This window comes from Apostichopus japonicus, chromosome 22 (genome assembly GCF_037975245.1).
Source record: "Apostichopus japonicus isolate 1M-3 chromosome 22, ASM3797524v1, whole genome shotgun sequence".
NCBI lineage: Eukaryota > Metazoa > Echinodermata > Holothuroidea > Aspidochirotida > Stichopodidae > Apostichopus > Apostichopus japonicus.
The window spans coordinates 25,071,567-25,091,609 of NC_092582.1; the positions used below are offsets into that span (position 1 = coordinate 25,071,567).

At 38.4% G+C, this 20,043-nt stretch overlaps 2 protein-coding genes across 3 annotated transcripts; both read right to left on the reverse strand.

The window, feature by feature from the left end:
* Positions 1-788: 788 nt before the first annotated feature.
* On the reverse strand, positions 789-11,253 carry LOC139963625 (fibrinogen-like protein A). 2 transcript variants are annotated; one of them, XM_071964604.1, is made up of 6 exons: positions 11,010-11,253; positions 8,877-8,939; positions 7,095-7,225; positions 6,148-6,453; positions 1,941-2,205; positions 789-1,210 (listed from the first exon to the last, which is right to left on the reverse strand). In XM_071964604.1, exons 1-6 carry the CDS (start codon positions 11,083-11,085, stop codon positions 942-944), a joined length of 1,110 nt encoding a protein of 369 aa, XP_071820705.1. In that variant the 5' UTR covers positions 11,086-11,253; the 3' UTR covers positions 789-941. The 2 variants fall into 2 exon arrangements, with proteins under 2 accessions (XP_071820705.1, XP_071820706.1); XM_071964605.1 differs by lacking the exon at positions 6,148-6,453 and having other exon boundaries at positions 11,010-11,251.
* A 796-nt stretch (positions 11,254-12,049) lies between these two features.
* LOC139963722 (acidic phospholipase A2-like) lies at positions 12,050-17,417 on the reverse strand. Its single transcript, XM_071964813.1, has 4 exons — positions 17,253-17,417; positions 15,702-15,861; positions 14,688-14,821; positions 12,050-12,852 (listed from the first exon to the last, which is right to left on the reverse strand). The coding sequence occupies exons 1-4, from the start codon at positions 17,290-17,292 to the stop codon at positions 12,734-12,736; spliced, it is 453 nt and encodes a 150-aa protein (XP_071820914.1). The 5' UTR covers positions 17,293-17,417; the 3' UTR covers positions 12,050-12,733.
* Positions 17,418-20,043: the final 2,626 nt, after the last annotated feature.

Here is a 20,043-nt window from a genome sequence, read left to right on the forward strand (position 1 = left end):
CCCTCCACACACACAGACACACCAATAATGCCAAAAAAAAAAAACATCAAATTTCAGTTCAGTACGGCAAGAGACGTGACGTGAGCAGTGCACCATGCATATCTGTAGACAGTTTAAGTAAGTTTAAGTTTCAACAGTTCTATATTTCGGTCACGTATTATCAGTACATATACATTTACAGTGTACATACAATGACCGACCGGGAGAACCCGCAAGAAATGGTCAGTGGAATACAATATATTCTCCAAAAATTTTTGCAAATTTTAGATGAGATAATAAATCAAAACAGTTTATATGCACATTTTTATCCTTTTGCGTTCACAGTATTTATTGTCCATTTTTTGGGGGACAGAATTTTAGCAAGCGGCTTTTTTTTTTTTTTTATGTGACCTCAATACATATACATTGATTCGTTCGTAGTCATATACCAAAACGGCTGAAAAGTAACAAGTTGTCAAGTTTATTCAATCTCTGTGCACCTCACTCGTGTGAGGTATGTAGAGTACAAATATGCTTACAAAGATCATATCACAACAACTTTGACAAAAAGAATTTAAAAAAATGTATACATGGAAAATGGTGGCGCCAGGCCCCAGACGTATAAGAAGAAAAAGAAATGAGGGCTGAAATGCGAAATGGAAAAGAATAAAAATGAAAAAAAAAACTTATTTACAATGCCCAATGGCAAGAAACTTCTGAAATTTGTAGTAAATTTCCTCTGCAAAGCTTAACAAGGTTGGAAATGGTTGTTCTGTTACTTGATTGAAGCAATTGCTCCATTTTATTAATGTGTTCGGTCTTTTCCAGAAATAGGGCTTCATATACGGTAATTTTTCAAAAGTCTTACATTTATAAAGATAACGGAACTCTTCTCCATTTTATTTTTGCTTTTACATAAATGACATATTCTAATCTCAATAGAAATGTTGATTCATGCATGGCTAAACCGGTCGTACCTTCATCTCCACGTATTTGATATTAAACTGGCTTCTGGGCAACTCCCACCAGCGTATGCTTGAATTGGAATCATTTGCTGCGTAATAGTCTGCATTGAGGTGAGCGCGTGAGCAACTCTTGTACCACCAGGCACCGTGGTGTTTAATAGCACAGTTACCATCTTGATATTTATCACTGTCCTTGTCGAAGGTGCTGAAGGGAACCTTCAGATTATATTTCAGGACTTGAAAGCCAGTATAATTTCCAGGTGCATCTATTGGTGAATGAAACAAAATACTAGATATATTTTCGTATGATGGAGTTAACAAAATCTACCATTTTATGTTACTTTTACAAACCATCAAATTCCTTTTTGGTATGATGCGAGGGACTCGGAAGTACATAACTATATACCATCAAATATAAAGTCATACCATTAGTTTGTCAATTTATACCTACACCAAGTTACATATACCACCAATATTGTCTCAACCAATAAGTTTGCATATATATATATATATATATATATATATATATACCACTATGAAATGGTACGAAAGGCGCGCAATATTAAATATCGTTCGAGCGTGCCGATGTTATCGATAGCATTTTTTTTGGGGGGGGGGGGGCGATACTTCGATCCAGTTTTACAAGAAAATCAGACAATTCGTGTATGTTGATCATGGATTCGGAGTTTCCTATTTAGTCAATGGAAAGGTATCTGCTTTAATCTGTACTTATCAACGGTGACTGGCGATTTGGGGCGCATTTCAGAAGAAACTTAAGAAAAGGGCTCTTTCACCAACATATATAGCATAATCCATTTTACGAGGGGGGGGGAATCATTGATTTTTCCAAACTTGTATGGAAACGAGATGAGTGGACACGGCCGGCCAATACCTCACAAAGACGTATGTATGTATGTTGTCTACAAAGAAAGAATAGTGTCATTTGTAAACCTTCTCCCGCCCCACCCCTCCCTTAAAATATAATGCACTGCAAACCTGCCGTTCCACTGAATTTTCCGACGCCAGAAAGTCGATACTTGTCACTTTCATCGTTGATGCGAAACAAGTCGTAGTTAGCATAGTACGGAGCTCCATATTTGCTCACCAGGTCAATTCGAAGTTGACAATTACCTTGATTGGTGAGGTAATATATCTTATCATTGCCTAGCCAAAACTCATGACTAAGCTCACCAAACCCTTCTTTATAGCTGGTCCAGTTACGATAGAAATCAACAGAACCATTAACACGACGTTGAAAAACCTGGTATAAAGATTTAAAACAAACATATATATATAGTAATTTCTTCAAGTTATTCACTCGCAATTGTCATTCATTTGCTTACATTCTGTAATTGCTGTTATTAACGAATGTGTGTTCTTCAACACTCCATGGATGTATTCCACTGTAGGCGTTTGTTACCTGTATCGAACAATACTAGTTCTGTTTTTGGTGACATATTTTGCCTTACTAGTAGAGATCAAACATGATGCTAACCAACTCGAAATCATCTGTGATTCCTAAAGCCGGATCTCGAAAGAGATACTTTGAACAGACTATATATAGTCTATATATATAGTCTATATATATATATATATATATATATATATATATATAGACTATATATATAGACTATATATATAGACTATATATATAGACTATATATATAGACTATATATATACACACATGTATATATATATATATATATATATTATATATATTTTTTTTTTTTATTATATTTATTTATTTTATATATTATATATATATATTGTTACATGTTGTTATATATTGTTATACATATTGTTATATATATATTGTTACATATATATATTGTTATATATATATATTTATATATATTGTTTTGTTTCTGTGTACATGGTTTCCCATGTTGGTCGATTTGCCCTGGAATTTTTGCAACTATAATGTAATCTTAACAACTTACGATGTATATACCAGGTGCGTATCCAGGGGGGGGGCGTTGGGGGCGCGCGCCTCCCGGGTAAGAAAAAGAGGAGAGAAAAAAAAGAAGAAAAAAGAGGGGAAAAAAGAGGAGGAGGAGAGGAAGGAAGGGAAAAGAAAAAGAAAAAAAGAGAGAAAAAGGAGAAAAGGAGGGAGTAAAAGAAAAACGCGAAGACACCGGGAAGAGAAAGAGGAACAGTGACATCATTACAGCGCTGAAGGGTAGCCAGTGACGGATCAATGATTTCGTAAAAGTGTGACTCACCCTACCCCTTACACCGACAACTCCATTTTTTGACGTTTCCATTTTCCTCTCTCACTAATGATCTATATATATACTATATATGGTCTATCATAACGCGTGTGTAGAATTGTGCTATGAAACCAACTGTGGCTGGTCTCGAACTCGACCGTGTCGTCGGGGAACATGACGCATTTTGGAATGGGGGCGACCGCCCGCCCCTCCCCCCCCATTCAGCATTTTTTTAAATGATATCGCTAAGTAATTTCAAAATAGAAAGTGCTTAGAGGCAACTTACAAGGCCTGGGAAGTGTCATTTCCAGCGATCTGGGAGACATTTTCGGCCAAAATTTGCTTGTACGCTTCGCGCTAACAAATGGTCCTGGGTAGTGCCATTTCCAGCGATCTGGGAGGCATTTTCGGCCAAAATTTTTCTTGTACGCTTCGCGCCAACCTATGGTGGCGCTACGCTTAGATAATTTGCCTACAGGCTTCGCCCCTCCCTTGGCAAATTCCTCGCTACGCGCCTGTTCGAATTTGTAACGCAGACAGCAGATATCACATCATATCAGTGAGCATGAAAATGGCGTTCCAGGATGAAAAGCCTCAAAACTGTCCGACTTGCCTGAAAAAATAACCAAAAATTTTCGCGAGCTTCGCGCGCATTCAACGTGTTCATGTCAATATCATATAAGCAAGCATCGGTTATTACATCGCATGCCATCATGTACCGTACGGTCCGTTAAAATTGCGCAGTACACCACGGGATGCTAATGTAAACAACGACATGTCTCATGTAGATGTATAAAAAGCATGGAGGTCCAATTATGTCAAAACTCTCTTTTACATTAGTAATGGCGAATTAGGGGCTGCACCCCCGCCGCGCAGTGGCGGAGCGTCCATACGGTCAGGGGGGCGGATGCCCCCCCCCCCCTGACGGACTCAAATGGACTGCTGGCGCCTTTTTCAGCTCTTTACCACTTTTTACTTATTCTAGATTATTGACTTTTTTATTGCGCTCTCATCTACTTATTGACATTTGTCACATTTTGTTGGTGTAATTTGGCGATGACACCTTATTCTTCGTTTATCTGCATATTAGCCAGGCCCGGAAAGGGTCATTTCCGGCGATCTAGGGAGTATCTTTACTCAAAAAATTTCTGTACGCTACGCGCCAACCAGTGGTGGCGCTCCGCTTAGATAGTGTCGAAAGCGCCCCTACAGACCATTCTCGCCACTCCTGACCAATACCCCTAGCTCCGCCACTGCCGCCGCGCCTCCTACGCCTATGTGTGTAGTGTTCGGTTTCGGAAATATCTGCTATTTTTTCATTTCCTTCAACCAAGTTTTATAATAGCCGTTATAAGAGGTTTTAATATTTGTACATCAATAAATTAACTGTGTCTGAATTTTAGAAAATTTCTGACCAACATTCTGCATCACACTTCCCTCTACTCGTGCAATTTTGACCGGTCTGTTAGGGGTTCAAGGAAGTTTTTCTATATTGGTTGTCCATAGATGAAATTTTGTACAACATTATGGGTATGTTTTGAAGTGAGTTTATTCACGAGAAATGTGAATTTTCAAATTCTGAACAAATATGGGGCTTAAAACCTTGAAAAGTGGGGCTGACGGGTATTGTGGGCCGCGACGTAGAATCACCTACAAAAGCAAAGACCCACAGGAGATGCGATCAGGTCGAACATGATGTGTGACGGGTTGACAATCTTCAAAAAGGTTATGGATGGAAAAAAACCTATTAGGAAATACTTGGTTCTCAGGCAAAAAGTGTAAATCTGGTTGGTCATTTCAAGCCCGAGAAGTGCCGTTTCCGGTGATCTGGGGGTTTCAAAACAAGAAATTTTCTTGTACGCTGCGCGCCAACTGATGGTGGCGCTCCGCTTAGATAGTAATTCGCGCCCCCCGGGTTTGAAAATCCTGGATACGCGCCTGATACGACTTGTGATATGTGCGATACTACGATCTGCATTATACTTTTGACCTGCACATGTTGCGATCTAAAGGAGCGATACATACTATTCTTCAATATTATCGATCTGTACGGATTGCGATCTTTTCTTCTTGTGATCTTTAGATTTAAACGAAATCCGCAATCTACACGACTTCATGTGTTTTGTTATCTGTAAGACTATATAAATCCAATAGAGTTACAAATGTAGATACAAACTATTTAGGAGATTCCCAATAAAGTTTAACGAAAAAAACCTTGTGAACGGAAATTCCCTCTTAATAAAAACACGTATAAAATACAAAGTGAAAATTAACAAGAGGGTGACGAACGAGAGAGACTCAAAATAAGAACAGATCCCAGCACTAGATACATAGGAGGGACAGTTATGACTTATACGTATAGAGCAATGGTCAGATTTAAAGTTAGACTTAAAACCCAAGCAAGTGAAAGGGCGGCTGGCTTTCAAGCTGAAATCCATATCATTCCGATGCTTTGTGGACGTAAGACGGTGATAAGGAATGTGGTGTGTGTGGTAATGCTGTATAGTGAATGGTGGATCGACATGCGAACATATTCAGGAAGCAGCCAGCTAGACTATAAGAGGCTCGAAATACTTTGATAAACAAAACCAGTCGACCCCCAGATTCTTGACAGTGAATGAATTGAATGTGTCAAACATATAGTGTATCGCGGTCTACTCGTGTTGAGGCTAGGCTATTGCGAGCTATATACTGTACGTCTTACGGCAAAACGATTGATGTAATAGCCTAACAGTTATGTTAACAGGATAAACTTCCGGTACGTTGCAACTCCCAGATGCACGCGCGACAATTTTTGCCAACGGAAATAACCAGATGACTGTTTTTCGCGTGTACTCTTGTCCGTTCGTGCAATCCGGTGAGATGTGACAGAGCCTTAACTCAAAGCCGGAAACTTACTAACAGTTTAGCGCACAGCGGGTACTAATTATGTCTATAAGGTAAGTACATATTTATGTCTGTTATACTATTATCGCATCTGGTATTGACTTACCGTCCACCCTCCTCCTTCAGTCATATTACAAAAGACTGCAAATGGTTGACCATTCCAGTTAGTTGGTTTGATGGTATATATGCCATTGGTAGTGAAACCTTCTTTGAAGTAATCGTGGCAGTTAGTCATGAATGTGCATACCACGCCGTTCCCTTGGTAACCATTGCTACAGTAACACCTGCGTACGCCGTTGCGAGTCTCACAGACTGCATTGGCGCTACAATTATACTCCACATCCACGCTCATGATTCCATGGGTACAGTTATACATCGTTGTACAGTTAGCATTCGCGGAAAATGAACCATTCTACCCCAAAATAAATGGGAGAAATACATAAAAGGAAACTAGATGTGATCGTAAGAAAAACATGTGTACTTCAAACCATCATTCTGATGTCCAACCCAGGACCCCATTCGTTTTATTATAACCACCAAAAGAAGACGCGTTTTGCTTCAAATCAGGAACGGAAACTGACGATTTCGTTTCTGACTTTACAGATGCAAAAACAAAACTATAATGATGATCAAATGGATTGTTTCCTTTTTTGTTTTAGATTTCTTTTTACTCACATTCGATTCGAAATAAAAAGTAGATTTTTCGTATTTCCATAGAGACTGTTTAGTTGTAATTCTTACCATTCATTTTCTGATGCAATGATAGAAACAATATAGCGAAGACTTGATAAGCTAACATATCAGAGCAAGCTGGGGTTAGAAACGGATCAGTCGTTCAGTTGTTTGGTTTTCGTGCCCAGGTTCTTTCCTGGGCGACTTTTTCTTGAAATGTATCAGAGCAAGTGTATAGTATTTTGTCGAGAGGCTATGCGGACGCCATGTTTGAAGATACGCTTATAACAACTGGTTTATTTAAGTAAACAGAGGGCGCTCGGCCTCAACCAACAATGTACATATGACAGTATTAACATTATATGAGATGAGTAAACTCACCGATAAATTAACATTGTCGATAGGATAGAAGCAGTCGGATCCCGGGTAGAGGGACTCTGTGGCACCAGCATTGTTTTCAATGGATTGTTCGGAGCTTTCAGTGGGTACAGTAGAATCTGATCGATTGTTTTCTGCCATTAGAACAAAAGTTTGTAAAAGAAATGAAATGTAACCAATCTCTTAGAAGTTATCTGTGTTTTCATGGTTTAATATTTTTTTTTTTAGATGAACCGTAGGTGTTCGCTGTTTTACACAAAACTGACTCTATACATCACAACAACAAAAAAAAGATTACATTACCATTCGAGTCATGCGTAATAACTATTTTAGATTAAGAAACCACAATTCTGTCTTTACAGTTAATTTTTTTTAATGTTATTTCTGTTGTAAATTTGTCTACCGCGTGTTATGTTGTCTGTTGTTAGTTTCATTTTACATTATTTTGTGTTTGCTTTCGTATCATCAAAATCAATCAATTAGACATTATTTTGTAGCAACACATGTCTACCTGGTTACGAATTTATTAAGGCTCTTAAATACGTATATTGAATCAACTTCGCCGTCTCATTTTAGTTGATAAAATCCATTCTTTCATAAATACAAATTGGTTTGCTCTTGGGGGATAATTCATCTTTTTGTTGGTGTCTCAGACAAACAGACGTCTTTGTATATATTCTCCGAACAAGTTCTCAGAAAACGTTATGAATAAATGTGCTGCTAAAATGCTGAATCTTATTAAGGACTGGGGAATATTGATTCAGATATATAAGGAACAGAAACTTTCAAAAAGTATACCAAGTAATATATACATGTTGCAGATCTTGCACTTTGCGTATATGGTTGGCCACAGTGGACAAAAATCGGGAATTTATGCCGACATATATTCGATTTAATGCTGACATTAATGAGATTTTATGCAGACATTAATTCTGAGCCAATCAGGAGGCCGTTTTATGTCTACATAAAATCGATTTTATGCTGGCGTATATTCGATGTAATGCTGACATATATTCGATTTATTGTCAGCATATATGCACTTTTAAACAATTGAACCCTAACCAATTCATCGTCAAAAAGTTACTGATATAAAGAGAGGAAAACCGAGCATTTTGTTGTCAGTATGTAACTATGACAACATATATACATGTATGGTTTTAGTTCACTTTATGGTGCAAACTGTGATAAATATTAATTTTAATTTTTAACGAAAACAAAGACATATCGTGTTACAGCAAGATATAGTAGAACGAAACTTCTAAATCCCTCGCCACTGATTTGGGTAGGGGTATGAATCTTTATGTCAGAGTCGGATCCAGGACTTTATTAACGGGGTGGATCTGGGATCATTAAAATCGACTGTCATGAAAGGGGTCGGGGTGCGGTGGGGTGGGGTCAACCCAGAAAAAAAAACATGAAAGTTTAGATTTCAAATAGAAATGTAATCTCAGACAAATGTTGTCTGTGAATTACCGAATTATGTTGTGCTAATTAATAGCTTGATTTTTTTTTGTGAGGGCGAAAAGGGGGGTTGCCCTCTCGACTCCCCTGAACCACCCTCCCCCCCCCCTTCCCGATTAGGCGCCATGGATCCGGATGAGTTGTTTATTTCTTTTCCCAAACTGATTGGAAATAATCCCGGACTGATTGGCTCCCCGCCCCCGTCTGACGATGGATGTGAGGGTCATGCACCCATTCCCCCCCCCCCCTTCGATATTTGCCCCGCCACTGAAAAAAAATCAACGGTATATTTCAGGGGCGGTATTAAAACGACGAATGCCAAACCATTTGTTTTCTGTCTGTAACAGCTTGTTCTGTTCGGAAACTTCTTCCAAAACTCGCACAGTTCTGAAAACAATAGAAAGAATGAAAATCAATCACTTGTCTTCCAGCATGTCGTGCACCGTTCGTCCACACGTGACAAACACTGGGGGAAAAGGGTGGGGAGGTGGGAAAGGGGTGGGGGAGAGGGGAGGTGCGGGGAGGACCGATCATTCTTTCTTATAGAAGTGAAATTCTATATAACTTTATGTAGGATTAAATTTCATTTAAGGTAAATATTATTTAACATATAAGTGGAATTGTATATTGCTTAAGTAAAATAGGGTGTCATTTCACACACTATCAGATTAGCGATCCACTAACTTTTTAGCCTAGTTGAATCTGATATCTAATTAAATTGAGAAGAATTTCACTTAAGCTTTAAAAGACACTAATTATTCAGTTTAAAGGGTCTGGAGACTCGCTCAAATAGAAACGTCTAATGCCGGTAATCTGACCTAGTTTTGAATGAGGTGTAACAGAGTGTTAGACACCACCATCAATCCCAGGAAATACATATACAGTTTAATGCTATCGTCGGTATTTCGACACTAGTGTACAGTCAGTACATACAGCTGCGGTCAATACCTACAGCACAGAGTGCAAACGATACAGCGATGGACATCAGGTCCAGCTAAAGATAACAAGGTATCACGTTTCATTACTGTCTGCATTTTGTAGCGACACGAACAAAACGTCACTTACAAGCAACGGAAAGTTAACTTTGTTTTTTCAGATGGCTGCACGCGGGTTGGGGCGTCTTCAATGCCTTTAAGTAGAATATGATTTTGCTTCAGTAAAAAAAGTCACGCTGTAACTTTGCACTTCCAAATATTAAATACCGAAATTTTGAAGTTATTCCAACTTCTTTTTCCCTTCAGAGATGATGAAGTCAACTCCTCACTACAGCCTTAAGGGTTAATATTAATCCATTGCTTTATAAATTCTAAAACTTCAACCCAAAATTGTTATAAGTTTAAATAAACAAGTGAGCATGCACCCTTGCATGTCGTTCATATGTCTAAACGATTTAACTCTAAGTGAAATTAATGCCACTTAAGTGAAAATGTGGTTTACTTAAGTAATCCACAAAATTAACTTTAGCTCCAATTAACTCATGTATGTCATATGTTTTACTAAAGTAAAATTAGTTTTCACTTAAGTTACACGCAATTTATAGCTTAAGTAAAATACAATTTAGCCTAAGTAATTTGCAATTCCAATGAAGGAAAATTGTATTTAACGTAAGAAACATAAGGTAACAATGTTACTTAAGCCATATATGGTTTCAATTAGTAGAATACAATTTTACTTAAGTTAAAGACAATACAAAGATAAATACGTAGTCATAACAAAAAAAATGGCTAGACTATAAATTATGTTGCATATATAGCTGAAGTAAAACATTCTACTTCAATAAAATACAATTTTATTTGCGGAAAATAGCATTTTACTTAGGTAAAATACAGTTGTCTTAAGCTTAAGTACAAATTATAACATTTAAGCTGACTTCATTCCACTGGATTGTAAATCTATAAAACTTTATGAGAATTAAATTTCATTTAAGAAAAATAATATATCACATAAAGGTGGAATTGTATATTGCTTAAAAGCGATCCATTTTAACCTAAGTGAAACTCAATTCTATTGAAGTTTATTCAAATTTATTGAAGTTTATTTAAATATATATCTTGATATAAGTTATTAAAATATATATATATATATATATTATATATAAGGCCTCGACAAATACGGTCACCAACTCGCCAATGGCTACTAGAATATTACGACTGGCGAGCAAAAAATGCATCACGATCGACATTTTGGCGAGTGGCTTATTCGCTCACTGCCTTTTAACCTTAGGCTTACAATTAACATGTGAGCCAATCAAGAAAGGCCTATTGCCTAATGTAACATATCACAGTAGTATTATCAAGTGCACTGTTACAACACGAAGATTTTTTAGATGCGGAGACTTTTTGCGAAGTGTAGTGACACGAACTGAACTTTCAAGGGAACTCAAACATGAAATCATAATTTTACCGAAATAACATTTCATATCTCGAAATGAACACATGTATAGACTTATATACTTACTATTGCATTCCGCTAGTGATATATCAAGAAAGACCACGGAAAGAAGGAAAAACTGAAAAAGTGATTTCGTCTCCATATTTTTTGAGTCAAAAATCTGTTTGTCCCTCACGAAGGCTCACTTCCTTTGGATTAAACGCTTAACTCACGCTGACTCGTCAATTTTTCTAAACTGTTTTTTTTTTCCAATAATTTTTTGTCAATAAAGAATGAACATTTATTGTATGGACGTTGCCCTAGGGATCAATCGTATAGGGAAACATTTTATTTATCTCTATAAAATGGTAGGTTTTACGATTTATGGCATCTTAGTCAGACGCAAATATAATATCGAAGGAGACATATACATCATTAAAAGCTGGGTTTAGCAAGAAAGAAAATTATGGCAGAGAGATCGTAATCCTGAAAACGGGTTAATGCCAAACGCGAACAATCTCCCTTAGCCCTTACACGTTGTACCCCACCCTTATCTCCCATTCACCCTTAGACCCCTCCCCCTTAGATCTATCCCCAGAACAGAAAAAGTCGTATACATTGGCAACATTTCAGTTGCAGTATCCAAATGTTGTATGTACCCCCCCCCCCCCCCATCCACCAACCCCAAATTTCGAAATCGTAACAAAGGGTAAAGCCTATATGGTGTCATATAGTTTAATTCTGTTATCTTAAAATGAGAACAAACTTTATGCTTTGCCCCCCCCCCCTCCCCGCCAAACTCATATTATTATCATCTTTCTAGTCTTCCTCCATAAAAGTCTAGTTGTCCTGCCCCCCCCCCCCAGGGGCGTCTAGAGCCAGGTCGGGTGCCGGGGTCAATTACGGTATGTCACGAAGCCCCCTTTTTTTGCTCAGTTCATCACATATCCCATGTTTTCGTCGCTCATCCATATTTTCCCTGGCCCTCAAATTGACCCCTCGTCGCGGTGTTGTATCCCTTCCCTCCCCCTCCCCCTCCCCTACCACCACCTACACTCCATCGCTGTATAGTTTACACAAGGGTTTGGTTGAAAAACGGACAGCCAAATGTGAATCAGGAGAGCTGCTTTAATGCGGACCATTTTTATTTGCACACTACACTAAAAACCCAACACCATTAAATGAACGATTAAATGATTAAACAGCAAACTTCTGAATTAAAAATAGGTGCTTGTTGACGGGAGTTGTAACTTGAAGGCAATGCTGGTGACCTCTTAGTTAAAGAAATGCCTCTCGAGTTGGAAGAGGGATACGGCGTAGCAAATTACGAGGTATATACCAAATCACACAGATAACAATCCTCCATTTATCAGTGGGCAAATTTTCGACTCGAATTTTCGAACAGTATACGCGTTACGTATACGTGAATGATACACAAATTATAAATAAGAGAAACATCGTTTGACGATATCAATAGTTATTGAAACATTATCTTACTTTGGAGGTTGAAAGATTCTCTTAAAAGATACGTGAATATTACAGAAATATTGCAAAGCCGTCAAATGAAATTTGGAAGGGTACCGTAAATTATAAAAGCATTCTGAATTATTAAAAATGTCACAAAACGGAGTTACATAATCCCTAAATATCCTAATCATTGCCAAGCATTATTAATATTCCCAAATCAAAATCAGGATTACAGTCCAATAAGATGAAGTTTTCACCACATGAAAGAAAGAAGTTATTTTTAATGCTTTTGACCAATTTGAACATGTTACAAATTGGTCTTTCCCGTTACAGCGCCACCGCTCTTAACAGAAGATATTCCAGTGAAAAGTGTATTTGCTATCATAGGGGGCGCCTTTGAAGCAATTCGCAGCCGTTCTGTCACAGCAACAAAGGGCGTGGCCGCAAGCTGATTGGTTGCTATCTGTGAGGGGAAAAGAACCATCGATAATTAATATTAAAGTGATACTTCGTGTTTAACAATATCAGTTCAATTGAGGATTATTCGTCTCTAGATAGAATATAAAAGTATAATAGTGTGTAGGCCTTTAGTTGGTCACATTAATGTACATGCCTATAGTTGGTCACATTAGTGTATATGCCTGTGGTTGGTCACATTAGTGTATATGTCTGTGGTTGGTCACATTAGTGTATATATCTATGGTTGGTCACATTAGTGTATATGCCTGTGGTTGGTCACATTAGTGTATATGTCTGTGGTTGGTCACATTAGTGTATATGTCTGTGGTAGGTCACATTAGTGTATATGTCTGTGGTTGGTCACATTAGTGTACAAGCCTATAGATGGTTACATTAGTGTATAAGACTATAGTCGGTCACAGTGTGTAGGCCTATAGTCGGTCACAGTGTGTAGGCCTATAGTCGGTCACAGTAGTGTACATGCCTATTGTTGGTCATATTTGTGTATAGGCCTATAGTTAGTCATATTTGTGTACATGCCTATGGTTGGTCACATCAGTGTACATGCCTATGGTTGGTCATATTTGCTTATAGGCCTATAGTTGGTCATATTTGTGTATAGGCCTATAGTTGGTCATAGTTGTGTATAGGCCTATGGTTGGTCACATCAGTGTACAGGCCTATGGTTGGTCACTTTAGTGTACAGGCCTATAGATGGTCACATTTCAGAGTTCTTCTAGGACACTATTACGTACAATAGGCACAGGGGCGTAGCGAGCGGGGGGGTGTGGGGTGTCACACCCCCCCCCCCCAATAATTTGGTCGCTGTCGGCAAATTTTGGGTCTGTCGGCAAAAGGAGAAAAGGTGAAGAGGGCGGAAGGGGAAGAAAGAAGGAAAGCTGAATGGAGAACGGGAGCTTCTTCCGTGCCAAATTTGACTTAAAATATGCACCAGATTGCATCTAAGGACGTTTCCAAACTGAAAATTTTCCAAAGGGGAGGGGTAGGCCCCCTCCCCTTAGACCCCTCCCCCATTTCAGTCACCACTTCCAGATCCGTCGGCAAATCAAATTTGAGTTAAAATATACACCAGATTGCATCTAAGGACGTTTCAAAACTAAAAATTTTCCAAAGGGGAGGGGGTGCCAAAGGGGAGCGGGACACTCACACCCCCTCCCCTTAGACCCCTCCCCCATTTCAGTCACCACTTCCAGATGCGTCGGCAAATCAAATTCTCCACACCCCCAACAAAAACCCCTTCGCTACGCCCCTGAATAGGCAAACATCTCTTTATCCTAAGCTATCTTGCTCAATTGCATGTCTGAAAACTTGCAGCTTCAGTAACAGTTCTGGTCCGAATATACTCTGACAGAAATTTGATTCCTGTTTTTAAATAATAGTCAAGATAAAGCCTGGATATGAAACCAAACTTGATCCACTCTCAACCGCAGTTCCCTTCCCCTGGAAGGGGGCGCTATGCTGGTATGTCGTCCAGAGGAGGGATAAAAACTTATGGTCATTTGGTAGGGTACTTAGATGCAAAATGTTGCTATATTTTGATAACGTTGACTAATCTTCGACTAATCTTCGTTGTACCGAAAATACATGTAATATATGTATTTACTGTACACTAATTGTTTTCTGTAATATTCTGCCAACTGATTTTATTCTGGGGATTCAGCCACCCCAGCTCCCCCATACCCCCACCCATAGAAGTATACGTGGTTTCGCCCGGAATGGAAATATTTGAACGCAGAACACAATTTGTTTAAGGATGCATGCTGAGGACAGTTGAGTTAACAAGGGGTAAGATGTAGGAATGTTTCTCTAATCACTCACCACAGGTGATGGAGGGATGACTCGAACCACAGCCTGAGCAACTGCTTTGATAGTGTTTCGTATACAATTCCCATGAACTGCATATTTTCTGGTCCAGTAAACTTTGGTAGCAGGCATCATGACTCTTACAACATCTAAGCGCGATCAAAAAGAGACGAAAATAGATATAGTCTACTCGTTATGACTGACAATTCTTATTAACTGTTAAAGGAAGTTTGAAGCTAATGAGTGCTTCCACTGAAAATGAAATAAACCAGTTACCCTCAAAACAACCACGAATCGTGGTTCCGTTTTTAAGGCTATAGAAGGCAACATACAAACCCCTCATCTGTCAAAATTGAGGGAAGCAAAACACACATCTTCTTAATTTTGCGGAGGGCTGTCATCTGGGTCCTAGCAGTGCAACTAGATACGGCTCTAGGTCCTAATGCGCATGATCAATCCTGTTAACAGATCTCAAAAGATTTTGTATGGCGCTTTAGTATATCTCAATCTATGAGCTAGTTGTGAAGATATGCATTAAAGATCTTTTCTTCAATAATTACGAGAAGAATCGCAGGTATATGTCCAGTGTTTACCATGTCGGAGACTTTGATACAATTAGTTTACAGAACTTCAAAAGTTAAACTCAGTTTAGCTGACGTGACTGATTATACGTCAAAGAGGCTTTCTGATTGGTTGATGAGCAGACGTGTGTAAAATTTCCAAGAAAAGCGGTCGGAAAAGTCGCGTTGCTAAGACTGTGCTTGTTATGAGATCTTAAACATATATGTTGTGGCATGACTAACACAGGTGTGTTGTAAGCGAGCAAACGATTGCGTGTGTCGAGAGTGAGGTCAAATGAATTAGTTATTTACCTTTTGTACCAACAGAGCTATTTAACATCAGATAAATAGTTTAAGTACTTTCAACAGAGATAAGAAACTACCCCTCATTCATCCTCTTTACTCCCCGTCCTCTCCCCCCCCCCAACCCTCCCCACTGCTGGGTCTCCACTCTCCAGTATGTACTTACTCATCTGTTGCGTCAACAGCCGATCCATGACCTCCTTTCCCGCACCAACAGCCGTACGCGGCGTAGTCCGTTGCCCAGCGACCAGTCGTGCACGTGATCATTGATGCGAACTGCAACAGATTTCGCTTTTCACGAGTTTCTGGCAGACTTGAGCCAAGTCCTGTTTAGACAGAATAAAAATTCGGCCAGAAAAACTGCATTTAGCTGGCAAATACTGTAAATGAAGCCTCGTCTTATATAGATTGGCTAGAAGTAAACATTGTATACATGATGGTGGTATAAATGGGGGGAGCCCAACTGTCTACACCGAGGAAGGGAGGGCGGCAAGCCCGCACCCGACCCCCCCCCCCCCCGATGTTCCTCGGTCTGACTGCGGGCCTGTCGGTAGCGTAATGTAGGTGGTACAGAATTCGGGTGTTGCCATGGAGCTTGACTTAAAATTACCGCTTCGATCACTGAATGAAAAACGATTAAAACTACCCTTTATCTATTCTTTATATTGTCCTCTTCTTTCTCAAATTAATGTAAAAAAAAATCAATCAAACCTAGAAACCCATATATACAACCAGTATGTTATAATGAAGTGATTGAGGGGCCTTTCCGATTCAAGTACAAATTCAGATTTTCTCGAAGAGTCTAGTGGATGCATAAACAATTATACATAAACATATAAATGAGCATATAACATACGAACTTGTATGGGACACTACACTAATATGGGATCTTGTGTTCAAAGTTAATGATAGAAATTAAAGCACGACCCTTTAAAACCATATATATATTAGCCTGTCGTTTATTAGAAAATGACTCCAAGTGTTAATCACGATTGGAAATGAGAAAAATCCAGATCAAATCTGTCGACAGAGTATAAGTTATCTATAGTATCTGAAATATTTCATGTTTTGGAAGTGGGGTAGATGATGCTAAAAGCTAATGGAGTGGGGAAAACCTGCAGTGATGCATAACGATCTGGGGAATTATCTCTACGGTAGTTATGAATGAACTTCAATGGGCTTTAAAAATAAATAAATATTCCATGTTGTTAAACGACAACCAACTTGCCAGCTTTTGAAATTTTTTAAAGAAAATACGCATGAGTGTGGTGAGGAGAAGGAGATCAAAGTTTGGATATCCGTCTTAGATTCAAAATAACACTGCAGTCTGTCTATATATTTGTTTTTATTAATCATACTATATTTAAGTATTTCCTATAGTATAGTCAAGATGAATCGATCAAATTACTTTGGTTGTATGCTTGTTAGCCACTGCAGTAGTTTAATTTGTCTTCAAAGTTCGACGTATATTGTGACGTTCAATAGTTCACTGTATAGTTATCACAGAGTATAGTGCACGTCCGACTGACTTTTCTGTGTTTTTTTTTTTAATTTTTTTTATTTCAGAAGGTGTAATTGTAACAGGTCATACAGACGTTTGAAAGCAACTATTGAAAACACTTAAAAAAAAGACTTCAAAATACATCTGAGTGGAGACATTTTACAAACGCGAATTTAAGCATGATAAGAACAAGATAGTATATAGTAAAATACTTACCGCACGCAATCAACATAGGAAGAAGAATGAATAGCTTCATTGTAATGTCTTCTGCCAGCAAAGATTCAGTTTGTCAGTATCGTTGTCTGTCCGTCTGTCTGTCAGTACCTCTGTGTCGTTATGATTCTCTTCTTGCAACCGATGGGAGCCAGCAGTATCATGAATGAGTTTCTCTTCAATATTTAAAGAGTTTTATGCCAAACTTTTACCTTGATATCATGTTAAAATAGTTTGAAGTGAAACTGAAGCAAACAGGTGTTTTCGGCGTCTTTCAAAACTAATAGTCTGGATTTTATTATATATATTTTTTATTCTTGTTTTGATGTGCGTCATTGTTCGTTGTTTAACTTTTCAGCTGAATTAGGGACTGCTATTAGTACCAAATTTCTCAAAGCCAAGAAAAGTTTTATTATTTTTGTCAACATACACAACGGAGTTACACCTACTAAGTCGTCATTAATCAACATTTATGGCCTGTAGGTTGAAAAAATTGGCAGTTCCTGTTTTTTCTGGGTTTTTTTGTTTTGGCAAAGCCCGACAAAAACCTAATGTAATCAATAATAAATTTATAGCAATTTTATAACATTTCATTTGAACATGTGTTGCAGAAAATAATATACGGTATGGTATAAATAACTGCAAAGAAATTTAAAAGGAAAATATAATATAAACGAAGATAAAGACACACGTCACTCATTACGTTAAAGACGTTTTGACTTTTGTCATAATTTTGGCCGACGTATTATTTGAAATTAATGATGTCCCTTAAAGTTGGTTTTATGGTCCATCTCACTAGACCAGGTGCGTAGCGAAGGGGGCGACCGCCCCCCCCCCCCCCGCCCTTGAGCATTTTTTTAATATGTTTTTATGATATCGCTAGTAATTTAAAAATAGAAAATGCTTAGATGCAACTTACAAGACCTGGGAAGTGCCAATTCCAGCGATCTGGGAGGCATCTTCGGCCAAAATTTCCTTGTACGCTTCGTGCCAACCCATGGTGGTGCTACGCTTAGATATAGAGTTTCCAAACGGAATCTACGGTTCTAATATTTTGCCTAACAGGTACGCCCTTCCCTTGGCAAATTCCTCGCTGCGCGCCTGCACTATACACTAAGCAAAAGTTGATTTCTCCACACGTGGTCACTTGAGGGAAAAAAGGATAAAGCTTCATAATGCAATAACTGGATCTTCGATATTTAGCTAATATAATAATTATAAACACGAGAAAGTTATATGTTAATCGTATTGTAGATAAATGCGCATCTATCATTCTTTTAGGTTCTGGAAGTTATTTTGAAACTAGGTAACCCAAATTGCGTACCTAGAATAGTTTGCTACCGGGGTGGATCCTTCCTGTTGTCACCCCGTGCAGGGGATGCCTGGGTGAGGGGTCTAAGAAGAGGGCTTTATGTAATGTAGCTAAGATGCAAAATAATGTTAGGCCTATTTGGAAAAGCTTTGAACTGAATATATGTTTAGGAATCCTCGTTCTTTAGTGAATGTTTCTTAATTTCACCTATTGTTTTGTTCAAAATATTCAATTTGGGGGGAGGGTGCCATGGCATAGCACCCCCATGACTGGTACCCGGACTGACCGATTCACACCCCCCCCCCCGGGCTCCCCGCTTAGTACGCCACTGATCCAACTATTTTTTTTATATGTAATATGAGTATACCGCCGTTGCTTTTAGGGTAAAAAAAACCTTGCTGAAAAGGATATCCCCAGAAAGCAAAAAACTAATTTGACCATATACAAAGCATTCTGGGAAAATTTGCATGTTATTAATATTTGGCGCGTGCGAGATACTGGTATAGGTTAATTATACTTCATTATATGTTTATAATTCAATAGCTTTTGCATCTACAAATGCTCATTTGTGTTTAGTTAAAGCACCGTGTGTGTTGGGGCGGGGGGGGGGGTGTTCTTTATCTTTCTTTGATACTTTGAAAGCCATACATTTCTATTTCAACTTGTTTAACTTTATTTTACAAGTCATTGGCTTTATGCTGTGCAATTTGTCAATAGTGCCTTGAACAGTTTTACAAGACAGGCGTCTAACTACCAGCAGTGTTATTTGCGTAGTGGTAACATATGTTCGAAGCCCAAAAATATGGATGAAAATGTGATTAGTGAAGAACTTTGTAGTGAGTGCTGAGAGCTGGAGTGAACACCGCTTTCTTATAGGCCTATACCTTTACAAATGCTACGATTGCATAGTGCATGGAGCGTTAATAATGCGTTCACACATTGGTCTTTGTCTTTGTGGAGGCAGGGGGGGGGGGGGGGCGTTGTTTATCTATATGAAGTACTCTTTACCCTATACGTGTGTAGTCCGGAATCGTTGTTGGTTTTTTTATTCAACAGGGATCAATAGAAAGAAAATAATGCATGCTATAAGTGCTGGTTCTCAGTCTGAGATATTGTGGATTTCAAGTTTTTCATAGAAATAAAAGCAACTCATAAAAGTTAACAGAGAAAGGCCCCAAACCATCATGATGTTATTTCTTTTTCTTTCTTTCTTATTCTCTTTACCCGAAATTTGTAAGAACAATATTGTTCCGTTTGGGACGCACTAGCTCTTCATTATTTTGTAAATGTGTGTGATGTACAGTTTCGCTTGCAGGGGGAAAAAACCCTTCCATTTTGCTTTTCTTTTCATATATATTTCAGTTGAATGCCGTAAAATGGAATGACATCGAAACCAATTCCATCTCTAAGAAATTAACATTGGTTTAACAATTTGTAAAAGTGAGGCCCTCGATAATTGAACGGCATGTGCATGGTAATCTT

What these genes read in the sequence shown, in the direction of transcription:
- LOC139963625 (XM_071964604.1), bottom strand. Translation starts at nt 11,085, where the DNA reads ATGGAGACGAAATCACTTTTTCAGTTTTTCCTTCTTTCCGTGGTCTTT. An exon ending in ATCACTAGCGGAATGCAATA is followed by an intron (nt 8,940 to 11,009) that starts GTAAGTATATAA and finishes TATTGTTTTCAG; the next exon opens with AACTGTGCGAGTTTTGGAAG. An exon ending in AAAATTCAGTGGAACGGCAG is followed by an intron (nt 1,211 to 1,940) that starts GTTTGCAGTGCA and finishes ATTCACCAATAG; the next exon opens with ATGCACCTGGAAATTATACT.
- LOC139963722 (XM_071964813.1), bottom strand. Translation starts at nt 17,292, where the DNA reads ATGAAGCTATTCATTCTTCTTCCTATGTTGATTGCGTGCG. An exon ending in GCTGTTGACGCAACAGATGA is followed by an intron (nt 14,822 to 15,701) that starts GTAAGTACATAC and finishes GATCGCGCTTAG; the next exon opens with ATGTTGTAAGAGTCATGATG. An exon ending in TCATCCCTCCATCACCTGTG is followed by an intron (nt 12,853 to 14,687) that starts GTGAGTGATTAG and finishes TTCCCCTCACAG; the next exon opens with ATAGCAACCAATCAGCTTGC.